This window comes from Dromaius novaehollandiae, chromosome 5, assembly GCF_036370855.1.
Source record: "Dromaius novaehollandiae isolate bDroNov1 chromosome 5, bDroNov1.hap1, whole genome shotgun sequence".
Taxonomy (NCBI): domain Eukaryota; kingdom Metazoa; phylum Chordata; class Aves; order Casuariiformes; family Dromaiidae; genus Dromaius; species Dromaius novaehollandiae.
Window position 1 is genome coordinate 63904396 of NC_088102.1, and position 27711 is coordinate 63932106.

General features: G+C 37.2%; 1 protein-coding gene across 18 annotated transcripts in view; it reads right to left on the minus strand.

Annotated features, from left to right (window-relative positions):
- The window catches only part of SOX6 (SRY-box transcription factor 6), a 386297-nt gene that overhangs the window by 164395 nt on the left and 194191 nt on the right, over positions 1–27711 (minus strand). For all 18 annotated transcript variants that reach the window (XM_064513069.1, XM_026104417.2, XM_064513071.1 and 15 more), the window contains one exon: positions 14664–14753. In XM_064513069.1, the coding sequence (XP_064369139.1) occupies positions 14664–14753 (90 nt within the window). The remainder of the gene's footprint in view (positions 1–14663; positions 14754–27711) is intronic.

The window sequence follows — 27711 nt, forward strand, 5'->3', positions numbered from 1 at the left end:
GTTTTCTATTGAGACTTCTCTTGATTACTTTTGGAAGACAAGCATCTTCCTGTTACGTATCCTATTAAAAATAAGCTATGTCTGGAACAACAACCATTGCAACTAGATGCAATGTTTCTGACATAGTCATCTTAACATTTACAACAGTGTAACTACAATGCTGAGATAGTCTCAATTAAGTTTAAAGCTATTTATGACTGCAAAATAATTTTGTGCTTAAGCAATGTGTTTTATGGTCATTTGCTCTCTGAGAATTACAAATATACATCAAAATTTCAGTCTGACTGCATCTGAAAAGTTCTCAGTTATTTTTCAAACACAACACTTAGACCCTGCATGTCTCTGGATCAGGTTTTCAAAGGGATTTAGGTCTCTTCCTATTGCAGATAGATCTCTGGCCATGTTTTCAAAAGTACACTAAGCATCTAATTCCTGCTGAGTTAGATGACATCTAATGCTATTTTAAAAAATGAGATAGATGTGTCTAAATCACCTAGGTGTCATCTGAGGAAGAGAGCTAAAGTTTTCAATGTATTTGCTTCTGAGGTGGCTCTTCAGGCACTGGGCCGTAGAGCCATGGACTGTCTTCCTGAAGGATGCTGCGGGCACAGAAAGTTTTTACAGGCTCAAGGGGAGACTGGACAAGTATTTGGACGAGGGAAGAGAGATCCTGTGGAGTGACACTAAATAAATAAACCACATCAGGGTCAGGAAAACCCCTGAGCTGAAAACAGTCAGACACTGGGATAATGTTAGTCTGAAAGTATTGTATATGCTCTCCCCCTTCTTTCTCTTGCCTGTGTGTCCATTTATGGCTACTGTTGGAGCCAAATGGATACTTCATCTGAACCTGTGTAGCTGTTTATTTTTATTTTTCAATCACACTTTTCCTTGCCATTTTTTCTCTGAGTTCTTGGTTTGCACCTTTGGCTCTTCAGATACAGTATTTGATGATTTTTTATTAAAATACATGGGAATTCATAATTATGAATCAATCAACTATACTTGCAGTAGTGTAAAAGACGTTTCACTTATTTTTCTCATCTGCAATAATGGCTAGTGGACATGAGGATCTGGATCTGAGCAAAGATGCATGTACACAGGCTTAGGGGATGACGTGTTTCAGTCAATACTTTAAGTTGCTCACTTTTAAGTGATGACCTTAGCGTAAAAAAAAAGCCTTCAGCTGCACCCTTAATGCTACCTCTAATATATAACTTTCGATACAGTATGTTATTATAATTTCAGGGTATCAAACTAAACACAGTCATAAATGAAAATATTGTTGAGGAACTGCTGAAAGACCGCACACATTTAGATATCACTTCCTAGAAATCATTAGAACTTCATGAACTTCCAAGTACCAAGGACTGCATTCATTTACAAATGTTCTGATTTCTCCAGAGGGTTCTTCCATTATTAGCTTGATATATAATGCAAAGATCAGGTTTTTCTACTCTTGTCTCTGTTACATGTTCTGCGTTTGGAGGACTTCAGCGGCTCTCAGTATTTCATTTACACTGCAGGCTCTACACTTACAGACAGAAGTCCATATGAGAAGACCGGCTTAGGTAAGTGGGTCTTATCAGAAGCAGGAACTAATACTAATCTGACAAGTGTCAAGATAATAGGGAAACTGCTTTTTCAAGAGAACAGAGATTACTCACATACACTCATTCATACTTATTTCTATCTGCAAAACCCACAAATTTTTGCTAACTCCAATACTCAGCATTACTTTAGGTATTAATTCAGTGTATACAATCTATCTTAACAAAAGCAGTGAGTTTCTCAACTGCTTATTCCACTGCACAACTTCCGTGTGCCTGTTATGACATAGTTAACATTGACAAAAAAGAGCAGTGCTGTAAAAGCCTGACTTAGCATGCATAAAATCACTGCTTATTTTACCAGCTAACCTTCTATTTCTCACAATATCATTTAAACATTTCCTATCTTCTACCTCTCAGTCAAGAACATGAAACAAGTATCATATATCCTGAGTTCACAAACAACTGAAAAGTAACTCTTTCAGAGCTCCAACAAAAAGTGGCATGTTATTTTAGTTTTTAAAATATACACACTTTACAGAGTTTGTTAAGAACCATCACAGAAGCTGAGTCTATATATTTTACCATTTCAAATAGTAGCAGCAAAACATCTCAATGGAGCAGTCTCAGCTCTGGACCTGACTATGCCGGCTGGGCTGTTAGGGGCTGTCTTTGATCGGTGAAGAGCAGCACTCTCCTTTAAAGATTATACTGCAAGAGTTGGAGTGTGCCTATTGTAAGGAAATCTGTTTCTCCTTTGTGGTGACCATTTCATTAAAACAAGCTAACCAATGTTGCTTTTCATTACCTAAATCTTAATCATTTTCAGTCATTTTCAAACTTGAGCTTTACATTAATTTCTGTGTGCTTAATGCCTTTAAATATTTTACACAGGCAAAGCTGTCAGAATGTACACTTCCGAGAGCAGACTCAGCTCACATGTAATTAACACCTGTAAGTTGTCTTGGATGATTCACTGATTATCCCCATAGCCCCTTTCAGTAGTTGCAACTATAATTCAGAAAAGAAATGATTTTCTCTCTGTGTTTATTAGCACATTGAAGGGAAGAGAAAAAGAAAGCGAAGAGACATATCTACTGACGAAGTTAACTAAACTTTAGTCATATGTGGACACTGAATATGTTTTTTTTCAAGTCAGCAGACTGAAAATTCCCTTTATGGCCCACCCACAGCCAGTTCTTAGCACTAAGGGTTCATATCTGCCTGATGGTGGGATATGTTATTTGGGCATATGTAGAGACCCCAAATGCCTTTGTCACTCACTGTTATCTTGAAAAGTGGCAGGATGTAACCAGAGTATTTCTCAGGTTACGTTCTTGCAGGATGTAACCTAAAGTATTTCTTCTCAGAAAAATCCTTAAATTTCAGAAGAAACGAGCACCGTCCTCTGCAGCTGAAGTCTTTGAGAGCTCATTATTACCCCACAAAGCCCTTGGGTGATAAAGAAAACAACAACAAAATAGACCAACAGAGTTAATTAATTTACAATTAATTTTACTTAGGTAGGAACCCTCTACTTAATGCAGCACCTAAAAGAAAAGCCACAGTCATCCCAGGACTGTTGCAGAACCTCAGCAATATGTACGCAAACGTCTCTGGGCACCACAGTAAAGGAGTGAAGGTAGAAAGAAGTTCTTTCGGTTACCGGTTAAAAGAAACTCTATGATTCTTCATGGATCTTAAAAAGCAAACCATGTAACGGTTATTTCCCTCACCTTGCCTAGTAACCTTGGTTTGTGTTCCCTTGATGTTACCAATGAGGACCTGACTTGAAGCCTCTGCAGGCTTTCCCACATTTAGAAAAACTTACGGTCTGTATACACTACACTGTCTTTCGAAATCCTGCAACTTGAGTCCAACACCTGCATTTTTAACAGTAGATTTTGTTTTAGTACCGTTATTAAGAATGCATTCCAGCTTCCAGACAAAACTAACATTTTCTTATGAACAGCTACATAAATGATCAAATCCCATAACTGAACTTCAAAGTATACTGAAACTTGTCTATAAATAATCTTCAGATCTTGAGGTTAGAACTGTGATCTTTATTTCAACAGAACCCATTAGGGGCATATATCAATCTACACTATTTCCGAGTCAAAACAAATGCAAAAGATATATCTTCACATATAGTAGTACGTTTAAAAATGTCGGAAATGTCAACCACTTACATACTGTTCATATTATCCCTAATTAATATAAATTGCATTTAATTTCACATCTAGTAAAACATACTGCTGCCCAAAATGAGGACTATAATTTTTATCAGCAATTATTATTACTGATGTATCAACACAATTATTTAAATTCAATGTATATAGAGGCAGAATCCATGCAAGCATTTACAGTTTTTGTTCCCTCTGTGCTTCTTCCCTAATTTTTGTGGCTTGGAGCTCCTCCAGATGCTGTCTCTGACTTTGTGGTTTTGCATTTGAGATCCCATCTCCTGATTCATAGCATTCCTTGATTGACAAACAGATTCAGATATAAAAACAAACAGTTACCTGTATGCAATTTGTGTCTGACAGCTGCACTGTTAAGTTTTCCACTTATGGTGAACCTACTGTTTCAGAATTTATCCATTTCTTGGGTCTCAGAGCCACTGTGTTTACTAAGTTATTCAGTAACTGGTGGCATATGTGAACTCCACACTGCAAGCTGCACTTCAGATTTTCCTTTTTTCCCTCCCTCTTCGTAAAATAAATTATTTAAAAAACAACACGGGGTTTTGTATTTCTAAACTGATGTGCCTCCTAATTGAATGCAGAACAGTTTCAAACTATTTTCCATTAAAGGCCCACTTTTTTCTGATTTAACGCACAGTGTAACACCTTCATTGGTAGATTAAAATTGTTTGCCTATAAGTAAAACCTATTATTATGTGCTTTTTTAGTGGTTTTGTCTTGTATAATGTAGGATGAATTATGTAAAACATACCATACGGGATACACTACAAGCTGCTACTTGCATGCTGCAAACAATCACAGTTTCACTGATAGACTGGGACTTAGCATCTTAAAATTCCCGTGGAAATCAAGTGCATTTTAAGTATTGGGTTTGATTATTTAATCAGACAACCTGCATTTTGCCCCGGCTAATTTGGAAGGCTGATAATATTTTACTCATAAAATAATTGTGCACCTGTTGTGATGGAAACCTATTCAAACAAATCTTAATAGGCATGAGGATTCATTCCAGACATGAGTGTGTTAGCCTCCCATTACTGCTATCTACAGGGCAACAAATTTTAAACAGCTATCAAGCAGGTCTCAGCTTAAATTTGTATAACTGTTAAAGAACATTTGTGACAAAGTAACTAATATTAAACTTTAATTCATATCTATACAGACCAAGAGAACTAATAGGATATGTAGATCAAACTAATATTAATTTAAAGAAAAATAAAGGTTAGAAAAAATATGTATATAATAATAGGATTTCAGTGTAAGAGCTAATGGCAAAGCACCATTTCTGATCAAGCTGTCTGGGTATAAAGCTGTTGATTTTATTAATGCAGAGGGTAATACCTATGCTGAAATTATGGAACCAGCACAGTTTATGTCCTTAATAGATTTCTATTCCTGTTTCTTCTTTTCTGACAAATATCCTGTGGAAACGGTTTCAGTACAGCTCTGTTCATTTCCGCTAGAATTCCCATATTCCGGATTACGCCAAACTGCTTCCAAAGTTGGTTGGAGGAGGCAAATAGAAGGAAAGTGAGTCCAGTAGCTAGATCTGCCCCTTGGCAGAAAACTGTCAGATGTCATTGATCAGAAGTGAGGTGTCACAGACAGACAAGTCAAGACGTCTTGAAAAAAATACTGTTAGTTAACCTCTTCTAAAGGATCGATTTGTTTAGAGAAGACAAGCACAGCCCTTCCTGTTCTTCTATCTTCTGTTCCTCACTAAGCTTACACTTGTGAGGCAGTGGCTGTGTCAGGCTGCACATGACATTCCTGCCATTCTCTGTTGCATGTGAGTAGACCAATTGTGCTCATACTTTAGCTTTTCTTACCAAGTGCTCATGCTATGTCTCTGAAGTTCCACAGATGAAGTTTCTGACCCACCTCTGGGTCCGCAGGATGTAGGGCATTCACACATTTCTTAAGAAAAAAATCTGATATTTTTTGATACTGTCAGGATGCTCTCATTACTCGTAAGGGCCCTCAAACATCCCCACATCAAGACCCCATTGCAAGATGGACTCCCTATTCAGAAATGAAGTTTAAAACCAATGGAGGTGAAAGGGATTGATGCAAAGGGTCTCATGAATCAGAGCCAAAGGCTGTTGTTGCTAGGAACAGGGTCTCTTTCCAAATTAACAGCAGAGAAGGATGATGAGAATAATCAGAATGTAAAACAGCTTTCATACAAGGGCTAAAGAAATAGATTTTTACTTTTCAACCTGGAGAAGAGACAACTGAAAGGAATATAAAAGAGAAGATGAACAACTATTCACTGTCCATTATAATACAAGAACCAGTGGGCACTAAACAGAATTACAAGGTAGCAGGCTCCAATATAAAGAAGGCGGTACTTCTTTGCACAGCATATTACTAACTGTGGAATTTATCCCCACAGATTTTCCAGCTGACAATTAAAAGGTTCAAAAGCAATTGGACATATTCACAGATGATAATTCTATCAAGGACCATTAAACCCAAATGTACCACCTCTGAATCAGGAAGTCCATTAATCATAGATCATGGGAAATTGGAAGAGTATATAGAGGAAATATTACTGTATGTTTGCCCTCTGCTTACACCCTTCCCTCTACTTACACCCTTCCCTGGGTTGCTCAGTATCCATAGAGGCAGGATACCACTGTGTCTTTTATACCTGACTCTTAAATCACAGATCTCCTCTAACATGAAACTCCTGTTATGGAAGATTGATAAAGAAGCACAACTACAGGTTTCCAGAGAATGCAAATTGACCAGAAGATTTCAGTGCTTTCAATAGTGTGCCTGTATGCATCATTTTAGATAAACGCTTACATTCATTAGTTTATTAGAATTTCACTTTATAAGTCTGTAGCAAAAAGAAAAGTCAAAAGCACTGAAACAATAACGAAACACAAGAAATACAGGTTCCAATCTTGTTTTTATCAGTACGGACTCCTATAAATGCACTTGCTTTTTCACATAAAGTAGTATATTTGACTTCAGTAGGAGTTTTATTTTGCTAAAGATAAGAATTTGAGTGAGAGACTACGCTGGGTCCTGAGTCAAAAGGAAGTTTGCCACTGACATCCCTAGTCACAAGAGGAAGAAGAGGTTAGATGGCTCTTCACTGAGCAAACACCTTTTGACTTCAGTGAAAGGCTTCATATTTATTAAAGAAAACAAATATTGATATGAAAATTAAAATTAAAAATAAACATGTGCAATACCAGAAAAAATACTACAGACAGATGAAAATAGCAAGTTTTCAAAGAAGAAAACCTAGTTCTAATTTTTTGGTTTACATTCAAACCTTTTTTGGCTAAAAAATTTAAATGACATTTGGAAATGAACACATTTTAATACCATACATTTTCTTGCCTGAAGAATGGATCAAATTCCAAGAGGCAGTCTTTCTAGCATGCCCGATGAAAGTACTGCTGTTTCCAGTTCCTTACTATTAGCATTACTATCCCTTTTATTCCTTTTTCTCCTGACCAGGTGATACTACTTTCTTAGTGCAATATTTGGGTAGCAGTTCCATGGAACAGAACACCTAAGTGAGATGTCTCTGTGAGTTCAATGCAGTAACAGAGTTTGAATATTTAGTCCTGAATAGTTGGGCTTAGAAACATACCCCAAGAAGGTAAGAAATACATATATAGGATTGCAATAAGTAATAAGTTCATTGTGTGTCTGGGAATTTACTGCACGCATCCTAGTTGGTACTGTTTATAAAATGTATCCAATGATGAGGAGAATTTGATTCATGTGGAAGGCTGATTACAATGTAATTTACAGTTGTAGAGTTTTAAGAACTATAAATGGTATTAGTCATTAATTTTTAACTTTAGAAGCAGGTACAACTGTGATAGGTGCCATTGAAATATAACTCTGTGACCAATTTTTTTTTTCCTAAATGCAGCTTCAATCCTGCCACATCTTACATGTACATAACTTAAATAATAGCACTATGTACAGTTAGCAGCGCCATGGATTTCCATAGAATTACTCTCTGTGTGCAAAGCTCAGGGTATGCCCATTCAGATCCAGGTTCTGGAGAAAAATGTATGTCATATCAACAAAAGTCAAGATGACATAGGACGATATAATTTAAGCTGGTTCATACCTTCGGTCTAACTAATTTTATGGGTGTCTTACTCATAACAAGTAGATACTATGCGGTGTGGTAAGTTCAGCCAGAATATTTTTGTTTTGGAGTCAATTACCTTCATCACACAAATCAGACTGAAGAGTACGCAAACATCAACTATTGAATATACTTGTGAAATACTCAGACATTCAGAAAGCAAGGTATCACTTAATTTAGAAGGTCAGGTTAGACCTGGAGATGTAACTTTTGCAACACATCACACAAAATGCCTACATTTATGCTACAACATAAAAGTTAAACATATTACTTCACTGGATCATGGTAATAAATATATTACGAGAAACCTCCATTGCCTGTGGTATATTTCTAATCAGGACCAATTTCTTCAGGATCTGGGAGTAGGAGTTCTGGGTTGTTTTGTTTTGTTTTGGGGTTTTTTTTGGATGCTTTCATTGGTTTCACTAATTGGAACCAGTTGATCCTTTTTCCTGTGTATTGATTTTTTAAATCCTAGCAGTTAACAATGATTCTAATGTATCATAACACTTTAGACCTTAATCACATAGTGGGGCTTTTGCTTGTAGCTTTTGTTTGAATTTTAATTAAGAAGACCTTGTGTCTCAAAGCCTGAGCTGGGTTTTTAATTGCTAGTATGTATATCACACAGACTTCAAAAGAAATAAAATATGTTTATAACAGAGAGCACAAAGGAGAGCTTTGAAATGTCTATAGCCATACAAAGTGACATAATTAAAAACCTCTGAGTGCTTCTGTGATATAAGACTTTTATTTATTTATTTATTTATTTATTTATTTATTTATATTTATAAAGCAGACTGCTATTTACCTTTGCCATTCCTGAAAAACAAAGTTCAGCAAGTATACTGAGAATTAATCACACCAAACCCAGACTACACTGCCGGTCAGAGCTACAGGAAAACATCAGGAGATTTATTTTGCTCAAAATGGTCTTCCCACTAAATATAGTACAACAAAAACTCCCAAAAGCTCACCTGTGAAGATAAATTTTATAAAATGGAAGCAAAAAAAGAGTGTTTAAAGTTTTTGTGTAAATCCTGCATCTTTTAAGGAAAAAGAATCTAATTCACTGCGAAAACACAGAAACCATAACTTTATCAAGGATTCATTCATGCAAAACTCCCTCCAAGACTATTCCAGAAATGGATAGTGTTAAATTACTAGATTTGAGCAGTTGTGACTCACTGTTCTCCTCCAGTAATTAATGCACACACTAAAAATGCTCCTAGAAAACACTTCTTCCCATCTCTTCTGTGTTCTAACATCAGGGACAAATATGATTTTTAATAATGTTTACATTATAGCTTATAAGGAGACTATCAAATGAGTGAAGTAGGTTTGTTTTTCTAAATGCAACATCTCCTTAGGAAACAGGCGTACTGTCTCTCTCTTAACCAAATATTTTGAGGCCATTAAATCTGTACGTGCCATCCAGAACAGGAGTTTTAAGGTTCTTTCTAATAGAGTAACGAGTACAAGATGGGAAGGAATAAGCACGGGAAACATAATGCAAGCAGGCTTCTGTACTGGATGGAGTTACGGACATCAGTCACTGTCCTTCCCAAAATAGAGGATACTGTACAAAGACAGCATGTGACATCCAAGTCACAATGCCTATAAATACAGAGAGTTTCAGTTGTAAACACCACCAATGGGAGCCGGAGAACTAACTTGTAACACGGTAGCCGGTGACCCAGGAGTCACTCTTCTATAGGACTGTTAGACCAATTCTGACCCTTTCACGATAACATTGTTGCTTAAGTTACTTAAAGACTGACCTTTTTTATTTGATCTTCAAAGACTCTGCATGCTGAGAAAGACCATTGCAGGCTATTTCAGTGGGACAACTGCCTGATGCATGCAAGACTATGCTATTCCAGAGATTTATATTTGGAACAGAAAGAGAAAACTTAAAACAGACTCTGTATAGTGATAAATGATGCTACTCTGCCTAGCTGTGGCTGGTGAAGAAAAACTAGCAACCTAAGCAACAAAAATAAATGCAGCGAGGGAGGGTGAGGATAGAGCTCTTTGCACCCAAATATCTGGAAATTTAGAAAAGAACCCGGAACCACTTTGTGGTCAATCCCATGGTAAAAAAAATTAGAATGAAAAGTATTTGCTGATCCTAATTGTTGTACAAAAGAACAAAACTGCAAAAGCTGGGCATAAGCCTCACAAATTGCTTCTATACCTTACAAAAATGTATATGCACACGTATGTCGGCAATTGGCATACAATCAAATGATTAGCATGAGCAAATACGAGCTTTTTTTTCTAGGTGAGCAGGCCATTTAACTCAGCTCAACTGTTTCACAGACCTTTGAAAATTTGACCTATGTGTTTCATTTATAAACATATCAAATGAACAAGCAGACTTATTTAACCACTGGAATTTGGCTACAAAGCATTCTGTCAAATGCTCTTCTGAGTTTCATACAACCTCGCTGAAGTCAATGGCTGGTTTGGCTGGAAATCAAGGAAGAATCTGGCCCATTATCAATAACTGAAATCCTAATAAAGAAACTCAGAAGAAGCACTTTTACAAATGAAGCACACTATGCAAGAGTAATTGTGAATATGAACAATCCCACTTAAAGAAAAAATAAATGCTTCACTGTTTGCTACTTTTATATTGGCTTTTGTTGTATTAATAGATATAGTTTATAATTATATCTTGATTAACACTATTGTGTTCTAAATATAGAAGGTAAAGCAAGAAAACACCATTTTTTTATTTGTTTCTCTCACCCAATTATCTTTTCTTCTCATCTGTTTGCTTCCCAAATATGAATAGAAACAGTTTGTGTCAGGGGCACATTATTTTTTCTGCTGCTTTCATCCTTTTTTCTGGCATTGAGTCTTAGTGAACCTCCTTCCCACAACCGAGATGCTATTCTTTCCCTGGAGGGGGGAGGGTGGTAGCGGTGCAGACACAGAGGAAGAGTATGTGCTCAGGTTATCCTTCGCAAGAACAACGCCTTCTCTCTAAAATAAACAACTCCCAGTAACAGTCAGTGCAAAGAGCTGCTCCTCACAGGACCACACCTCGTTTTCTTAAAACTGAGACTTTTTCCCTAATGACCTCATTTATTTATTTTTACTGCATTGCTTCATGTCTTTAAGTTAGACTCTCAGTAATATGAACAGCAAGTAAGTCTGCACAAAAGTGAAAAATATCGAACAGTTAAATATATTGATTTGGAATGTAATGCAAGTTAAGCAACATGATACCTGCCATCCCAGAGAAGACACATTTTCAAAAGTAGTTCTTTCAGACCTCAGCGTGCCCTGCCAGTTACCTGACTGAAATCCATTCAGTGCTATGAAAATGAACTTCATGATCTTGGAAATCTACCACCTTGGATATTATAAGGTTTTTTTTTTTTTTTTTTTTTTTTAAGTACGCTTCTCTCTGGATCACCTCCTTTGCTTTACTTTCTTCCTGCACTCCGGTTTTCATGCTGCCACTGGCTAGAATGACTTTTTTTTTTCTTACTGAGATTACTCTGAAAACAATTTAAGATCCACAAATGCTAATGTAAGTTAATACCCAGCTATTAGCCTGATCCTTCTCAGTAGCCCACAGTTTCCCTATCAGCTAGAAGCAGGCCAGCTAGGAGGCAGGGGCTACGTAACTGGCTTGGGAGGCGAGGGGAAAGCAGCCCAGACCCGCCACTAGCCTGCTATGTAACTCTGCACCTTGTTCTCTTCAACTCTAAAATGACACTAATACCTTTGTACAGAGGTTTGAAAACTGTAAGTGGAAAGCACTGCAGAACAGCCATCATTATTTTATCTTCTGAGTTTGTGTGTGCCTTCTTTGCATTTTTGGCTGTTCATTAAAAATGTTAAATGCAGTGGCAGTACAAAGATTCAGCACTGAGTCTTGCTGAAAGTCAGCTCGCAGTACAGATGAATATTGCAGACATTAAGACTGCTAAGGAAGGGTTTCTAGGGATGAGAGAAAGGAACTCTTAGTGTATTTTGTACTGGGGAAGGCAGGACTCCAGGATCTACTCTCAACTCATTAATTGACCTTGTACAAGTAACTTTATCTTTCTATATTACAGTTTATTCATGAATAGGAATAGTTTTCCTTCTTCACAGTAATCCTATGAAGGATAATGAAAGACTTCACAAGAAACAACTCTTTAGAAGTGTAAGAATTATAGCCCCATTAAGTGCAACCAGCGCTATGAACAGTGCCAGCTGACCTCCAGAGAGAGTCCGCCAACAAAAGATACAGTCATGTCTAGCTCAGCGCTTCGCGGAGAAGCTAAAAGAGACAACAGGCTGCAGAGGGAGAGAGCAAACAGCCGCGGAGCACAGGCCGTCTCACGAGCTCGTTCCCTGACTGGTCTCTTACTGTTCTGCTGGGTACCGTGCTCTTAACGACCAGCCTGCGCAGGGCTGACTGACTTTGGGGAAGCTACACAGATGGACCCGTTTACCCGTCCTTCGTCACTGGGGAACCCGCAGTGACTCAGATTACAAGAGGGAAAGGGAGAAAGGGAAAGGGAGGAGCACATAGTTACATTCCAGTTCCCATCAGCCTCACAACACCAACCTGGCTTTTAGGACACCTGGATATGATGAAAAATGCTCAACAATCTAATCTCCTAGGGACAGAAATAAGATTCTTAGTATCTGATTCTCATTTATATTATGGCTCCTCCACAGAGTTTTGAGCAGTCAGTTACAGATATGCCAAGCCAAGCGCCAATACAAAAACCAAGGACATTAAGGGCTGCAGAAAATAGGGCGTTTTGTCCCATCATCTGTGGATATGACCACAGCACAGCATATAACCAGTGTATAATGTAACCACCGGCATTAGCCTCTGCTACATGTTAACAACCATACGCCAAAACTATCCCACTGTTATTTCCTCTCTCGTGCATGTCCTCTCACACTCTCACCAGCAGGGGAATGGCAGGTAGCCATAGTTCTTGACACTGAAGCTGAGGCCTCCTTTTTGCTTTCCAAACGACTTCCAGGAATAGGTATCTGTCCTCGTGAGTATATGAGGATAGTGGTGGAAACTGGCTGAATGACTGTCAACATTCAAATCTGGTGAGCCAAACTGGATGATTCTTTTTACACAGCTAATAGATTTAAACCCCTAGACAAGCCAGTTGAATGGGCTGAAAACCTTCCAAGCCTCGGTGAGAATGCTTTGTAGGTAGATGAGGAAAGGATTAGGAGCAAGAACTCTGCTAATTCACTCTGCAGTGGATATATATCCAAAGAAAACAGGAGGAATAACATAATCCCAGAAAAATGAAGGTTTTTTGTAAATGAAAGCTCTTGAAAAAAATTTATCTGCCATATCAAAGAATAAAGAACATTATCCTGCATTGTTAGAGATCCCACCTCTTTTAATTCTGATTCACTAATAGCATTCGAGTAGTTTCTATTTAGAGACTCAGTAGCTATATTGTGCAATTAATGGACAAACAAGCATTCAGTGTTTTCCTCGCTATTGGGAGACAATACAGCTTTATATAGACTATCATTTCAAGACATAATTTTGTTATCTTTGTTTATTACAGTCTTTTGTTAGCTTTTGTTTATTAACATGTTTTTGTCAAACTGCATATTGTATTTCTGCCACTGACACTTCTATAGGGTTTCTTACCTGCCTAATATATAAGTCATACTTCTACAAGAGAAATCCAACAGAAAGAAATATCTAAACACAAATAGATTTTGGTCTTGCATCAGCTGAAGAAACCAATTACAACTTACTTACTAAAGAAGGGCCAGTCTTTCCCCTGTTTATTTAATAAATGAATGTAACTATCTTAAGTTTCCCTAGTGGAAATGTAAAACCCTAAGCAACAACTTTTATCAAATAACATTTCTCTTTTTGTTCTAATATTAGTAAAGATTTATTAATATAATGCACCTGGATCTTTCCTTCCACATATCTGTAGTTGCTATTTAAGAAAATTATACCAATAAAGAGAAATAAATCTTAGGTACCTTGTGTACCCTTTAAAAATGCCTTATGAGCCCTGCTCACAGCACACAAACACATATTTTCAATTTGTTGCTTAATCAATAACACTGAAATTCTTTTCAATAGGAAAATCTATGGAAGAATTGGTGGGTGGGGAAAAAACACTCCAGGTTCTCTACAAGGTCTTCAATTGTCAAGGGAATTCTGGTCTTACTAGACATCTGATCCGACGAATCTTGGATTTACTGGAATGTCCTGTCTATACAAGCAATAAAACTCCTGCTGATTTTAGGAGCTCCAGAATTGCATCCAGAGTTTCTCTTCCTCCCCAGAAACAGCGAGAATATAAACAAATACACTGTGGTATATTTCCAATTTTCAATCAAAGGTTTAAAACAGTGATCAAACTATGATCCTTTTTTATAATCTGAAAGCAGTTTCTACATATAATTTATGCAATTGGGAAGAAACAGTACCAAGTACTAAAAACTCCATGTTTTCAAGATGTTTATTCCTCTTCCTTCGGACACTGAGATATATAACTGATATCAATGAACTAGTGTAACTGACCTGGTGTTTGTCGTAACATTCTTGATACTGCCTATAACTGATTATTACATGCTCTAATTTATTTATTTGTCAAAGACCTCTGTCATTCTAAAGATAAACATTAGAAGATTGGGTGAGCTGGCCGGAAAGAGGAAAACATGCTCAAATTATGACTGTTATTTCTATTATTTTTCTGAACATTAAGAAAATCTTTGAAAGAGTGTTTAAAATATATTTTAACATTTAAAATTTGAGTGACATACCTTTAATTTCTCCAAGGAGATCACTTGTGTTTAATTTTTCCATCTTCTCCTTCCAGTCTTTAGAAAGTAGCTTTTCCATGCAGGATGAATCTATTAGGAAAAAAAAAGGAAGATATATCTAATATAATCTTACAGATTAGCAAAACAGGTGTCACCTTCCTGTTAAAACTTTTCTGTCTGTTCTAATTGGACCATATTTTCAAAGGAAATGAACTTGTAGCCAAACAGAGTTCTCATTTAACTACATTTTCAATCCGAAGTAATTGCACTGAGGTTAATGGAGTTACTATGGATTTAACAAGGGTCTAATTGAAAGAAAAATTTCGTCCAGGATTTATGCATGCTAACTGCCAATTTACATGCATAGATTGCCAATGTATACAGACAAATTCTGTCTTTTTCATTTGAGAATGATTGTACACTCAAAATTATACATGAAGATTTAGAAGCTTTTTTTAGAAATTTGGCATGCAGTGTCATCTGAAACCATTTTTATACCCATGTCAATGTAAAAGTTATTCATATAATGCCTCCATGGAATTCATAACAGCACTCTACATATTGGATGTTCGCAGTATCAGAATTTTTCCCAGTGCACGACAAACAACACGCAATCATTAGAAGATCTGCTTTCATAACTCACAGTTCTGACTACTTTTCAAATCTTTGCCCCAGCCGAGGAGGCCTTCTTCTGGCAAAACTGTCACTGAAGTCATTACACTTAGGAGAAAGTAGAAGGTTGGCTTCAGTAAGTTGCATAGGAACAAACCTCATTTCCACTAGAAAACTTGCTATTGAGCATAGCAGACTCTTGAATAAAATCTAAAGGTTTTTTGCAGTCCCTAAATTGAGCTAACTGACTGACTACAAAGTCCAAATTATACATGACCTTCCAGATAACTTGCAAAAGGTGATTTTTAAGATGGGACTTCTCATGGCTGATGTCACGATCCAGAGTCTCACACCTTTATAGCCTCGGTTCAGAGAGACATTTCCACACAGCCGAACCCTCTTGCCGCCTTCCCAGGCAGTACGGCCAGTGCAGTCTCCCCAAAACACTGTGCCTGTATTTTCCTGGGTACACAGACTCATTGCCAATGGCTATGCTAAACTCCTGGGAAACACATAAGCTCGGTTTAACAAGACACCAAAACATGATTTAAATGCAAGTCTATTCTTAAATGAGTCTTTGCAAACAGCCTTCATTGTAAGAGCACACATCATTCTGGGTGGTGCTGAGCACCTTGTGGTTACTTGGATATGCTGGAAACACCCATCTGCTAAGCCTGTTAGAAACCCTCCACCCAAGCTGCCATTTGTGCACACTGCGTATCAATCTAGACAATACTTCCTAAAACCTAATAAAGTTCCAAATTTTGGCAACATTTGCCCTGGTACCACTCCAGTCACGTAAGAATTAAAACTTGGGTGTACAAGAAGGCAGAATTCAGCCCCACATATCTTCTGTTAGCTACTAGCAGAGTAAAGGCCAAATCCTGGCTCACATTCTCATGTCAGCAGTCCCATTAGAAGCACTCACACAAGTAAAAACAAACACAAAAAGCCCAAGTTAAGACTTGTATCTCAGATAGCATCTATACCACAGGTAACAGTTTGTTCCACCTCAGAGCACTCTAGAAATAGCCAGAGAGAGGAGGAGCCTTGCAAGAGGTCATGAAAGGAGGAGGTAGAGACTAGTAGGGAGAAGTTCAAGGAAGAAAAAAGGTCAGATGGACAATCACATTCTAGGATGCAAATAGTTTCACACTACAAATTTGCATTATCATCCCTCATTTGGAAAAAACAAAAAAACAAAACCAGTTGAAAGCATACCCAACTGTAACTATCAACAGATCAGGTTTTAACTGCAACACATTTTTGCCGTACAAGCCTCTGCAGAAAGGCAAGACAGCTAGTAAATGTTTTTGAAGTAATATTTCAGTAGAAAAGCTAATTTATTTACTAATTATATCTTTCTATAAAAGAAACAAAATTAAGGAGCTGTAAGTTGCAATAGGCAGTGTTAAAATACTTGTTATATAATAACAATTTACTTTTAACAATAACAGGCACTTATTACTTTTATGAGTTCTGGCCTGATAATAGAAGAACCAAGAAATAACCATCAATTATCAATAGAACATTATAATTTGTTCTTTTTTGTGATATCATCATTAGTTTAAAAAGATGTTTGTGTTTCTCCCCTGCCAAAATTTCAGACCCCTCATCCCTGCAAAAAAGAGCTTTAGAGTTTTATTTTGATGTTTGCTATAAATTATGTATTTTAATGCTTTTTAGCTATTTTCATCGATTCATATAAAAAAGGAAAAATGTTTAAATTAAAAAAGAAACAATTATATCACAAGAGTTAATAAAATTTTTTCCTTGAAGCACTTGTTTTATTTCTTCTCTTACTTTTCTTAAAAATGTGCGTGTTTATCTGTAGTATTCTTATATTAAGTAAGAGGAAAGAAGCACATTTCTAAAGATGGACTTAGAAAGAATTGGAATGTAAAACAGGTCAGTCTCTGTGCCTTCTTTTTCATATAATCACACTGCCAGTTACGATTTCTGTCTCTTTAAATGCCTGAAGAATTCCTTAAGAAGAATTTCTTTAAACACTACTATGCCATTCAAATTCTCTAAATAAGATATCTGACTACACAACCTATAGCTACTTTATTTTCCTACTGGAAAAATTACAAAAATACACAATGAGTCTTTTAATAAACTTTTTGTATAGCACTGTAAATGTAGCTCCTTTGAAATTCCTGTAAATTTTTAATTAGCAGGGTTAATATGCATAATTTTTAGAATTTAAAATCACGCTATGCGTTAAAGCTCTCCAGAGGTCCTTCACATTAGACACGAATCTAAATATAATGGTTTATACTTGAAAGGCATGTCTCCCTTCAAGTTCTGTATTCTGTGTTCACGAATACACACATTTTGAAAAGGTTTGGGAAAAAGAAAGGCATTTTTCCTTCTTTTCTTACTGAAAATCAGTTTTTCACATACATATAAAATCTACAAAGTCTTCTGACATCAGTAAAATGTCTTCATCCATATTGATTCATTTTCTGATATGATTCATTACAGAAACAAAGCATCGACTCGCAATCCAGCACTGAACATTGAAGACGCCCGAATTCACATCTGCACTGCATCAGTCTCCCTGTACTGAGGCTCCACTTCGCAACCCTTCCAAAGCCTTGCGGGTCAGGGCATTTGCAAAATTCAGGGATATTCCAGTTAAAGACAATTATAAAAGAAGCAAAGAAAAAAATCAGCATTTATACATTTTCAGCTCTTATCACTGACTTTATTATAAACTACGGTTGGGTTTATGCCATAGACTAAGCAGCATATTTAGCACTGACACATCTAACATCAAACTCACGCAGTTGCACTGGAGCAATCTATTATATTAACACCACACAGATTCTGATCTTTTATATTTTTCTGTTATAAACTAGGAAAAAAATTTCTTTCAAGGACAGCAAACAGGTTAAGCATAATTAGACTGGGATGACTAAATGAAATCAGTAAGCATTATTTAATATCACGGTTTGTTACATACTTGGTTAGCAATTTTAATTGCAGAGTAAAGGAGTTTAGAGTACTGTGAGAATTTTATTAGACAAAACAGTTTTGTAAAGGTGAATGAGAAGAGATCGTTAAAAGATAAATAAGCACAAAAAAAAAGGGAGAGAAAAAACCTATAGGTGTTAGATGAAAAGCATCTCTCCACAATGACAAAGCATCGATGAAAAGAATTAACATTTGTCCATTGGGTAATCAATCAGTCATGGAATGGATGGAATCCAGCTCTTTGTTGCGGGGCTGGGATGAAGAACGAGTGTGCTAGCCAGCACAGCCAAGCTCTTAACTTCTTCTGCCTACATGAAAGTCATCTTGTTCCGATCAAGGATAGCTTTTGCCTCTTGTCTCTTTTCCTTCCCTTTTTTTTAAAAAAATGTTTTTATTTTCATTTTTATAGAGTTCAACAAGTTAGCAACCCCAGCTATAGCTTACATGCTTGCTGCATGACCTTACAGTGTCCAGCACCTATTCTCATCAATTGGGTGAGTTGATTTTTTGGTTTAATTCCCTGAAGTAGCCTCTTATTACTTTCTTTGAAACACAGATATGGAAAAAAAAGCGCTCATGCCGTGTGTGTGTTTTTGTTTTTTATGGTAAAGTCATACATAAAAGAAAGACTAAATGTGAGAGTGCAGCAGCAAAACTTCAAAGAACTGACTGTCAGACATTATTATTTCAAATCAGCTTTGACTTTCTGAGACTTAATAAAACACTATAGTACAGACTGGCATATTTATAACACCCATACCGGTGATGAACTGAACTGTCTCTTTCTTGCTACTGTGCAGTGCCTTGTTATTTCTTTTATAATAAGCTTCCCTCAAAACATGTTGTAACAATACTGCAAACTGATAATTATTAATGATATGAGTTCTAAAACATGACTTGTTTTGCATACAATTCTTTCTGAATACATACATTACTTTGTGACAGAAGACAAAAGCACACTGATTTATTAATAATGATTGCAAATGCACAGCAAGTCCATAGACAATACAGAAATATAATTCAATCAAAGGTATACGTGACATTTTTCTACATGCATCTAAACTGTTACATCTTCAGGAAAGAGGCACTGGAAAAGACAAGGTAGAGGAAGTAGAAGAGAAATCAGGCACACTCCAAAAGAAACTATTTTAAAATATGCCCAGATCCTTGGCAGAGGAGGCTAAGCTTCATTTCTGCATTTCGGAAGAACAATGCTATACATTCAGTGTCACCTTTGTCTCTGTGTCAGAACTTAGTCTATAGTTGTAACTCATTACAGTGCAGTAGATATTGCCAAATAAAGGTGAATGTATTATATTTTTGCAAGCTTTGGGACAATATAACAATATGCAAGTTCCTCCATCTTTAATATTCTATATTCTCTTAGCTACTTTCATTACATTTATTTGCCTTCAGCTCCACAGGAGAAGATGCGTCCTTTGGGTTAGCCTTTTTCAAATGAGTTTAAATGCTTCATTCAAGTCTATATCGCATGAGAAAAACAGTGCCAGTGAAATTACCCTGTGAGTGTCTATGAAATATTTGTTAGAGAAAAAGTGTTTTTTTCTTTGAAAGACTATTAAATAAGATTATGAACTCTTTGGGACAGTCACCTCTGTTCTTACAAGGCCTATCTCAGTGAAATTCTGCTGCAAGAGAAAAGCTGGTTTTGGTCCCCAAAACGAGGGAGGTGCAAACAGCCATTACAGTGGCTGGCATTTTGTTACCTTGTTCCCTACTGTGCCTTTACACATCTTCCCTCATGCCTCAAGTGAGAACGTGCTTTCTCAGGTAGGTGATGCTGAGGACCTAATAATAGTAATAATAATAATAAGTAATACCGCTGTGCATGTGAAAGAGGAGAGTTTGTTTTGGCATTCTTCATAGAATACTAAATCCAGTAGAAGGTAGAAAAATCTAAATAAAATCAGTATTCTACAAATATTCTTGAGTAGAAGTCAGGCATAGTTTATATTTACCCAGTCACTGTTTGTTACTTACAAATAACCTAGAACTCCATGTCCATTGGTGTTGTTATTAGATTCATTTATAAAATGTGAATTATTCAGAAAATGTAGCATTTTTTTTTAATCTGGTGATCAGTTTTAATATAGCTGCGTAGAATAGTTGGACCTCTGACTTACTAACTGATCCATCTCCGAGTGCATGCCGACAGCTTGATTACATGCCTTTTGTGAATTCACTGCCCTCCAGATTTCCTTGAGATAAAGAACCACCTAGCACAGGTCTGTATCATAAAAGTATTTCCTGGTTTTCAGTCTTTGTAATATGTATTTTAAAATTACATGCAAACTGTAACATTTCAGTATTAAAGGGAAAAGCAAAAGCTTAATTTATTTCACTTTGCTAGAACAAGATTTTATAACCTAATAGCAATTAGAGAGGAAATTAAGGACTTTACATTTACATTCATGATTTGAGAAATAAAAATATAATTTAACCATGACTATCAGAAACTTAACTGCAGTATGGTACTATCTCTTTTTTTTCAGTCCTAGAATGTAAAGTTTGTGTAATGCTACTAAAATAAATTCTTTGTTGCCATAGCTACTTTTCTTATTCTTTCAAATACAAATTATCCTTTTCTGTTTCAATAAACTTTAAATAAAAGAAAAAGAGACAGCAACAATACAAAACTAATCAAAAATCAGCCCGAAGGCTCAACATCCATAGCTGCAGTGTACTGCCACTGCCTCTCATTCATAAGGAGCTTGGCTTCGATCTCACTGTCGCTAGAAAGGCAGGTCAGGAGAATCTCATCTCAGCCCTGCCAATTTCCATATTTCTATCCAACAGTAATTAATTGTCATGGTCTAACAGAAAATTAAAATATAAGGCATTTCAGACACGTCGTTAGCCAGTAAACTGATTTCTTTGACCAACTTTCCAAGATGTTGTCGATTTAATAACTCTTCAAAAACCAAATTTGTGAAAAAGAAAAGCACACTCACAACACAAAAACGAACAATATGACATGTGGAACAGGAAAACCTGCTAATCGCTTTTGCTGCATTTACTGCAACCTACGGTCGAGTTCTCTCCTCAGTTCTCTACCCGGTTCCACCACGAAGGAGCCAGGCAGTCCCGGCCGGGCACTCCCTCCCTCCTCTCACACGACTCTTTTCCATCCACCTCCGTGCCCGACTCGGCTATTCAGGCTGTGCCGTCTCCGGCACCGTGCAGCGTGCGTCTCACGAGGCTTTTGCTGAACACCTAGCGCACGTTCTGATCGTGAATTAGAGCATGGTCTTGATCCCGAATGCAAGCTGTAGGCACTACCGTAAAGCACACAAACCAAAAGAGTGGGCGTGCAGCACAAAAAGGCCTTTCTACATACAACTATACATAAAAGAGATTCAGCTCACAGTAGATGTTTGCTTGCAAGAGCAATAATGTAAATGCAACGGACTGCTGACTACCTACACTACAGTTTTGTTTAGGACAGGGAACCAAGTAAATCTGCCAACTGCTGTATATTTTTTCATGGTGACAAGATTTCCACAATATGATAAAATTAGAACTGTAAGAGCTTGGAGAGCTCTCTTAACTTTTAATTAAAACTCTCTAAGCTCACTAAAAATAATTAGACATTAAAATGTTCTGGTTTTCCTCTGAATTCATTTGCGCTCCTTGACTGGTCTAGATCTTGCATGAAACAACAGACTTTCTAAATAGAAGCACTGGAATTTATCTGGGGGTAATTTCCAAACTTGCTTTCTAAGATGTGGCGAGGGGGAAAAACTGCAGAGAGTCTGAAGCTTGTACCCACTCTGCCTAAGATGGCTTGTTTCAACAGAAATTCTCCAGTAAGAGGCTTCGTGCACAAGTCTAGATAAAAAGAACTCTGAATTCCATGTAAAGAATAACCGAGATACAGTTCTGACCTTTATTTTTATTTATTTATTAAAAAGCAGAACCTTTAACCTTCCAAATGTTTTTGTTCTCTTAAAATAACTCATACAATGCTATATGCCACACTATTTTTAGAAAAGCAACAAGAGAAAGCATGCTTTTCCCATACAGCAGGGCACTGATATAAACATCAACACAGATGCTCTGTGAGAGAGAGCTGGACTTCTCAAGCACTTGATCATTAAGGAATGCACCAACTGTTTTAGATAATCTCGTGCCAGCTCCAGTTCTGCTCCACACTCCCCTTTGGGAGTGGCCAATCTTGTCCTGCTCCTAATTTTTCATTTTACTCACTCCTCCATTCTTTCCTCTTCTTTTTTTTTTCTTTTTTTTTCCCAGAACAGAGGGAGAGAGGCATTGTGTGCCAAGCAATGCAAGACTAGAATCACTTCCCCAAACAGAGCAAAACTTTCAGACAATTAACCCTCCCCTCTTCTTTCAGATAAATTACTAAGTATAAAATGCAATCTGTTTCCTTTGTTTACTCAATATGAACAATTTGTAAATGACTCAAGGATAAAATTCAGAAAATGTTGTGCTAAATTAGAACCATTATAAACATGCTAATGACTGCTCAACTAAAACATGCAGGATCAGTGTGAAGAAATATATTTAGTTCCTGTGAAATACAGTTGTATTGCCTCAGAACTACTTGGTCACTTAATTGTGTGTGATTACTCCAGGAAAATGTTAATTTCACGAAGACTGCACTAGACGATACACTGCGCGTGTGAAAAGCAGCTCTCTGCAATGTCAGGGCAATCGCTTGGATGCAATGTTTTGGCATATTAGTAGAAGAGAAATATCTTTTAAGTCTGTCAAAATCACACATACATTTCATTCTTCCACCTTAAAGTTTCCTTGCCATTATGAGGTACATTTTACTGTTAGATTGGCTGTATTCATTGAAGTATATGTCACTGCCTTACTTGCATTACAATGACTGTATACAGTACATTCTATGTAATCACCTTTTCCCCAAGTATGTGCACCTCTATTTACCTCCTAAGTGAACATGTAATATTGATAAGAGATAGTCTCAGACTTTATACAACAGCAATCAGGGACAGTTAGGAAAAGGGGAGTGCAATTCACTTGCAGTCGCTGAGCATAAAATGACACATTAAAGGAGAACGATATGCTTATTTTGCTGTCTCTTATTATGTATTTATCAGCAAAAGTAACAGAATCAATAGGATTTGCATTTGTTATTTTCTGATGGGAGAAAGTTGTGCTAATGGAAACAGCTCTTCAGATCGCTGTTATTTTTCTTTGCCTTCCCACCATACTGTACGGACCATCCCTAGAGGATAGATTCTTTTGTTTTTCTCCGTGTGGAAAAGAAGAATGGGCTGAGCCAGCATCTTTCCTAGAATCCAGCAGCATAGCTCCACCAAAGCCTACTTAGTCTCTAACAGAGTTGAAATTTGTCCCAGTATTTGGCCTAATTATCCATTCTCTCAATCTCATACCACCACTCCCTTGCTATAGCCCTTTTCTAACTCTGAACAATTCACTTTCCTCCATGGTAAGCACTCTCTGCAAACACTTGGGAGTTGCAGTGACATTCCCCTCATTGTTACTCAAGCAAACGATGGAGAACTTAATCTGGAAACCTCTCGTTGTTACACTACTGTGAAACAATTCCTACAGCATATGGCCTCCGGATAGGTAACGCCCTTCTTCTCCAGGCAGGACGCTCCAGGACACACGGCGCCCACGTTCAGCTCTGCGACGAGCGCAGTGCCCGGCCTCCGTGAGCAGCAGCTCTCCCACACTCTCCCACCAGGCTGAAGCAAGCAGAGGATCCCGTCTCAACAGAAGGGGTGATACGGTAGCACAGATAGCCATTTATGCCACTGCCTTTTCTCCTATCAAGTGAAATGCCAACTAACAGCACCTACACGATGGTGTTATAAAGCAGACACTTGCCTATTAGGGAATATACAGTATTCAACAGGTCACAAAATTCACCAAATTCACCACCAAATTTGGTACAGTTGGGTTATAAGTGAATGTCTAGTCTACATACAGTTTTCTTGTATGTAGTTCCTGGCCTTCTACAGTATTAGAAATTTTGTAAAATGAACACGAAAATGTTAGTACAGGTTTGGAGGAATAAGAACGTCTTAAACCAAAGGTAATCGAAAAATAAAGTGTGTGCTCCTTCACACCAGGTTGGTTTGGGGGCAGAAAATGGAGGGAACTTCCTGAAAAGCAAGAAAACAGGGTTTCTATTAAACTGATTAATGTTCCTCGGAAATTTTGTGACACCAGATGATTTATGAACAAAACATGGATGATTCAAAAGACCTCTATTTTGTTCCCCCAAATCATGTTCTACTCATTACCCTAATAATGCAGTAATAAACATCTGTTTAATGATTTGAAGGCTTCTTAATACTGTGTATAAAAATCTTAACTCAGCTCTTACATAAAATATTCCGAAATTAAAACAATTGTATAACAAAAAGAATTTTTCATGAGAAATCCTTAGGGGGCTTTTGTATGTAAAAATATAATACAAAGAAAGCAAAATAATATGCTCTTGATTTGAAATGACTTCAAACAAGGATGCAAAGGAATGAAAACAATAGCTAGAATCTCCTCTCTATTTACCATTTCTGAAGGTCTCTATGGCACATGATGTAGTCTTTTCCGGGACACCAAAATATACCGGCAAAATCAGTTCTACTGCCTCCTTTATACTAATAACATTTTCACTTAAACTTACTATCATTGAAATATAGAACAAGTAAGACTTTCCTGAAATAACTCCAGCAAATGGAGCTTCAAAAGGTTTACAGATCTTATAAGCAATGATCTACTTGCCATGGATATACATTCAGGAACAATAGCGGGTTTACTACAAATCTGTGAAAACATTTAAGAAAGGAATACATCAATGTCCTCAAGAATAATATCTTCAAATTTTCATTTCCCTATATACATGGAGCTGAAAATTAGCTACCTTTTCTATTTTTTCTTGTAAAAGAGCATTATTAATGTTGTAGAGTCCACTACTGAAAAGATATGGAAATGCAAGAACTAAAGTTGTCCAGGCAATCTTAATTCATCCCTAAAAAAAATGTACAATTAAAAAATAATGTACACAACTTTTTATAGGATTCTTGCTACATTCAGCACACAGGACAACCCCAGACAAAAACATAAACTGGGACTGTGGAGCAAAGGAGGCTGTTGTCCATAGGATCAGTGGCCATGTTTCATTGCAGAAGTCAGAAGAAATAACATGAATGAGGGGGGGGCACTGCAAAGAAGAAATGAAGGTTTTCCAGTTATCACACTTTATTTTCTGGGAGCTTGATTTTAAAAACTTAGGGTTGCATTCGAGCTACTGCTGAGCATTCACAGCTGCAGCTCAAGCCCGTGTAAACACTGAGACTGCAATATATATGGCTATATATAAACTGCTACACAAAGTTAAGTCCTCTGGAAAAAAAAATCAGGACCTGAACACCTCAAAATGGACAACCGATAAATCAGTGATGTTTCTGAAGTCACACTATGTCTCAGTCCTATATCTGTAAAGCGAATACACAGACTACCCTTTTTTCCCATTTACAAAGACTTTGAGAAGGTACTTCATGTTTGTAGAGCATTTATAGAATATGCCGGAAAACCTGTTGGGTAATATCCGTGTCTGCAGAGTACACCTTGAACAAGAGGCGATAAACAGACCCCAAGGAGTCACTTTGACCAGTGAGGATATAACAAAATACTGGATAACTTCATATTCATTGAGGGTCATCCTGTTAGTGAACTCAGCAAAACAGAATTTTTGGGGAGGAAAAGTAGTATTTATCCATGTACGTGAAAGTTGTACCCTTAGCTATATGCAAACAAAAACTGTTTTCACTTAAAAACCCGTAAGTTCTGTTGGGTATTCAAAGAAAGCTATTCACTAGTTATGTGGATACTCTGCAAAATTAAAACATTTTTAAACCTATGCTTATACAGAGTTCGAACCTTTAGAAATCAGATTTAGTAGGCAGATTTGGAAACGATGGTGATTTGTGGGCACTGATCATGCTGAATTAAAGAGAAGGTGGGCAAGGGACTGGGCTGGGATTGCTCCACGCTGGACTTCACCAGTTCAAGCACTCACGTGTTTATAAAGAAACGCATGCTGCACCCTGTCCTAGCGTGGTCAACCTCCTGCAGCAGCTACAAGGCATTCTGCTCTCCTGACAGAGCGTGTCTTGGCATACCCCCAGCGCCGGCTGCCACACCTGTACAGGCCGCCCTGGCTCCGTAGGGCACGCGAGCTAACAGCGCAATATGCTACTTGAGCCGCTAACCCACCGAGCGTTTCTGGGCAGAGAAGGCTTGCCCCCAAAGCTAAGGCACAAACTCATCACCATACATATTGTCCTAAAATATGTAGCACAGTAATACAATAAATTTCACAGGGTAAGAAAATGGGGGTCTTTTGCGAACATCTGAGAGCAGATTTAATAATATTTAGGGAGTTCTCATCCCAAAATGTGCTATCCAAGAAAATAAATACATACTCAGTGCAGTTAAATCTTCACAGCTGTGGAAAGGAAACCACTGCAAGCTCGTGCTGTCTATTTTGAGTGGTTCTGTATTTCCTACTTTGCTAATAAATGACCTTTCTTTTCCAGAAGTTTCCTCACTACAAGCAAGAAATAGGCAACGGGGCTCTAGAGAGTTACGTCACAGTCCTCACTAAGAATTATACTGCAGGCAACAAAGATAATTTACAGGATTTCTGTCTTAAACATTTAGCCTCCTTGCTCTTGTTGATTTAATCCAGACTGTATACTTATAACAGTTGAAATTAATGAGCTGAATTTTAGCTGCATAACTCCCAAGAAAATTTAAGCATGGCTGAAATTCTTCACAGGTACTTTGTAGAGATTAATGCTATTTTATGATATACTCTTTAAACAAATGCAAAACACAATCTAACAAAGACTCAGTTGTTTAGAAGGATTTTTCTCATATTCAGGGCCAAAAGAAAGTTTCATGTTATCGGAATAACCCCGACACAAAAGATTGCTCAATTATACGTTCTGGCCAAGGAGCTAAACGTACCCATTCCAAAGAACAGGCCGCAGCAGAAAATACCCATGTTACAATGTTAAACCGTTCAGTGTACTGGAAAAGTATGATATTATTTTTTCATTTAAATATATTATCAAATTCAGTGCAGAAGTAACGGGTGAAGATTTGATTCCTGTTACATTCAATAGATCATAGTATATGGCACTTGTCCTGCAGGAATAATAAAATTCACAACAGGATCCACTCATTTCTTACCTGTAAGTTACACTTCCAGCCTTTCAGAGCAACCTGCCTGACCCCAATGCACAGAAAACCAATGATTTGTAAGGGTAGGTGCTTTGTATGCTAGGTTGTATGTATGGATTTCATGCACACAAAGTAGCGTGGCTGCAATGCTTCATACATGCAGTGAAAAGGCCGAACAGTTAAGGCTTCTTATTTTCAAGCCCAAAGCAAAAGTTTGGGCTGCTGC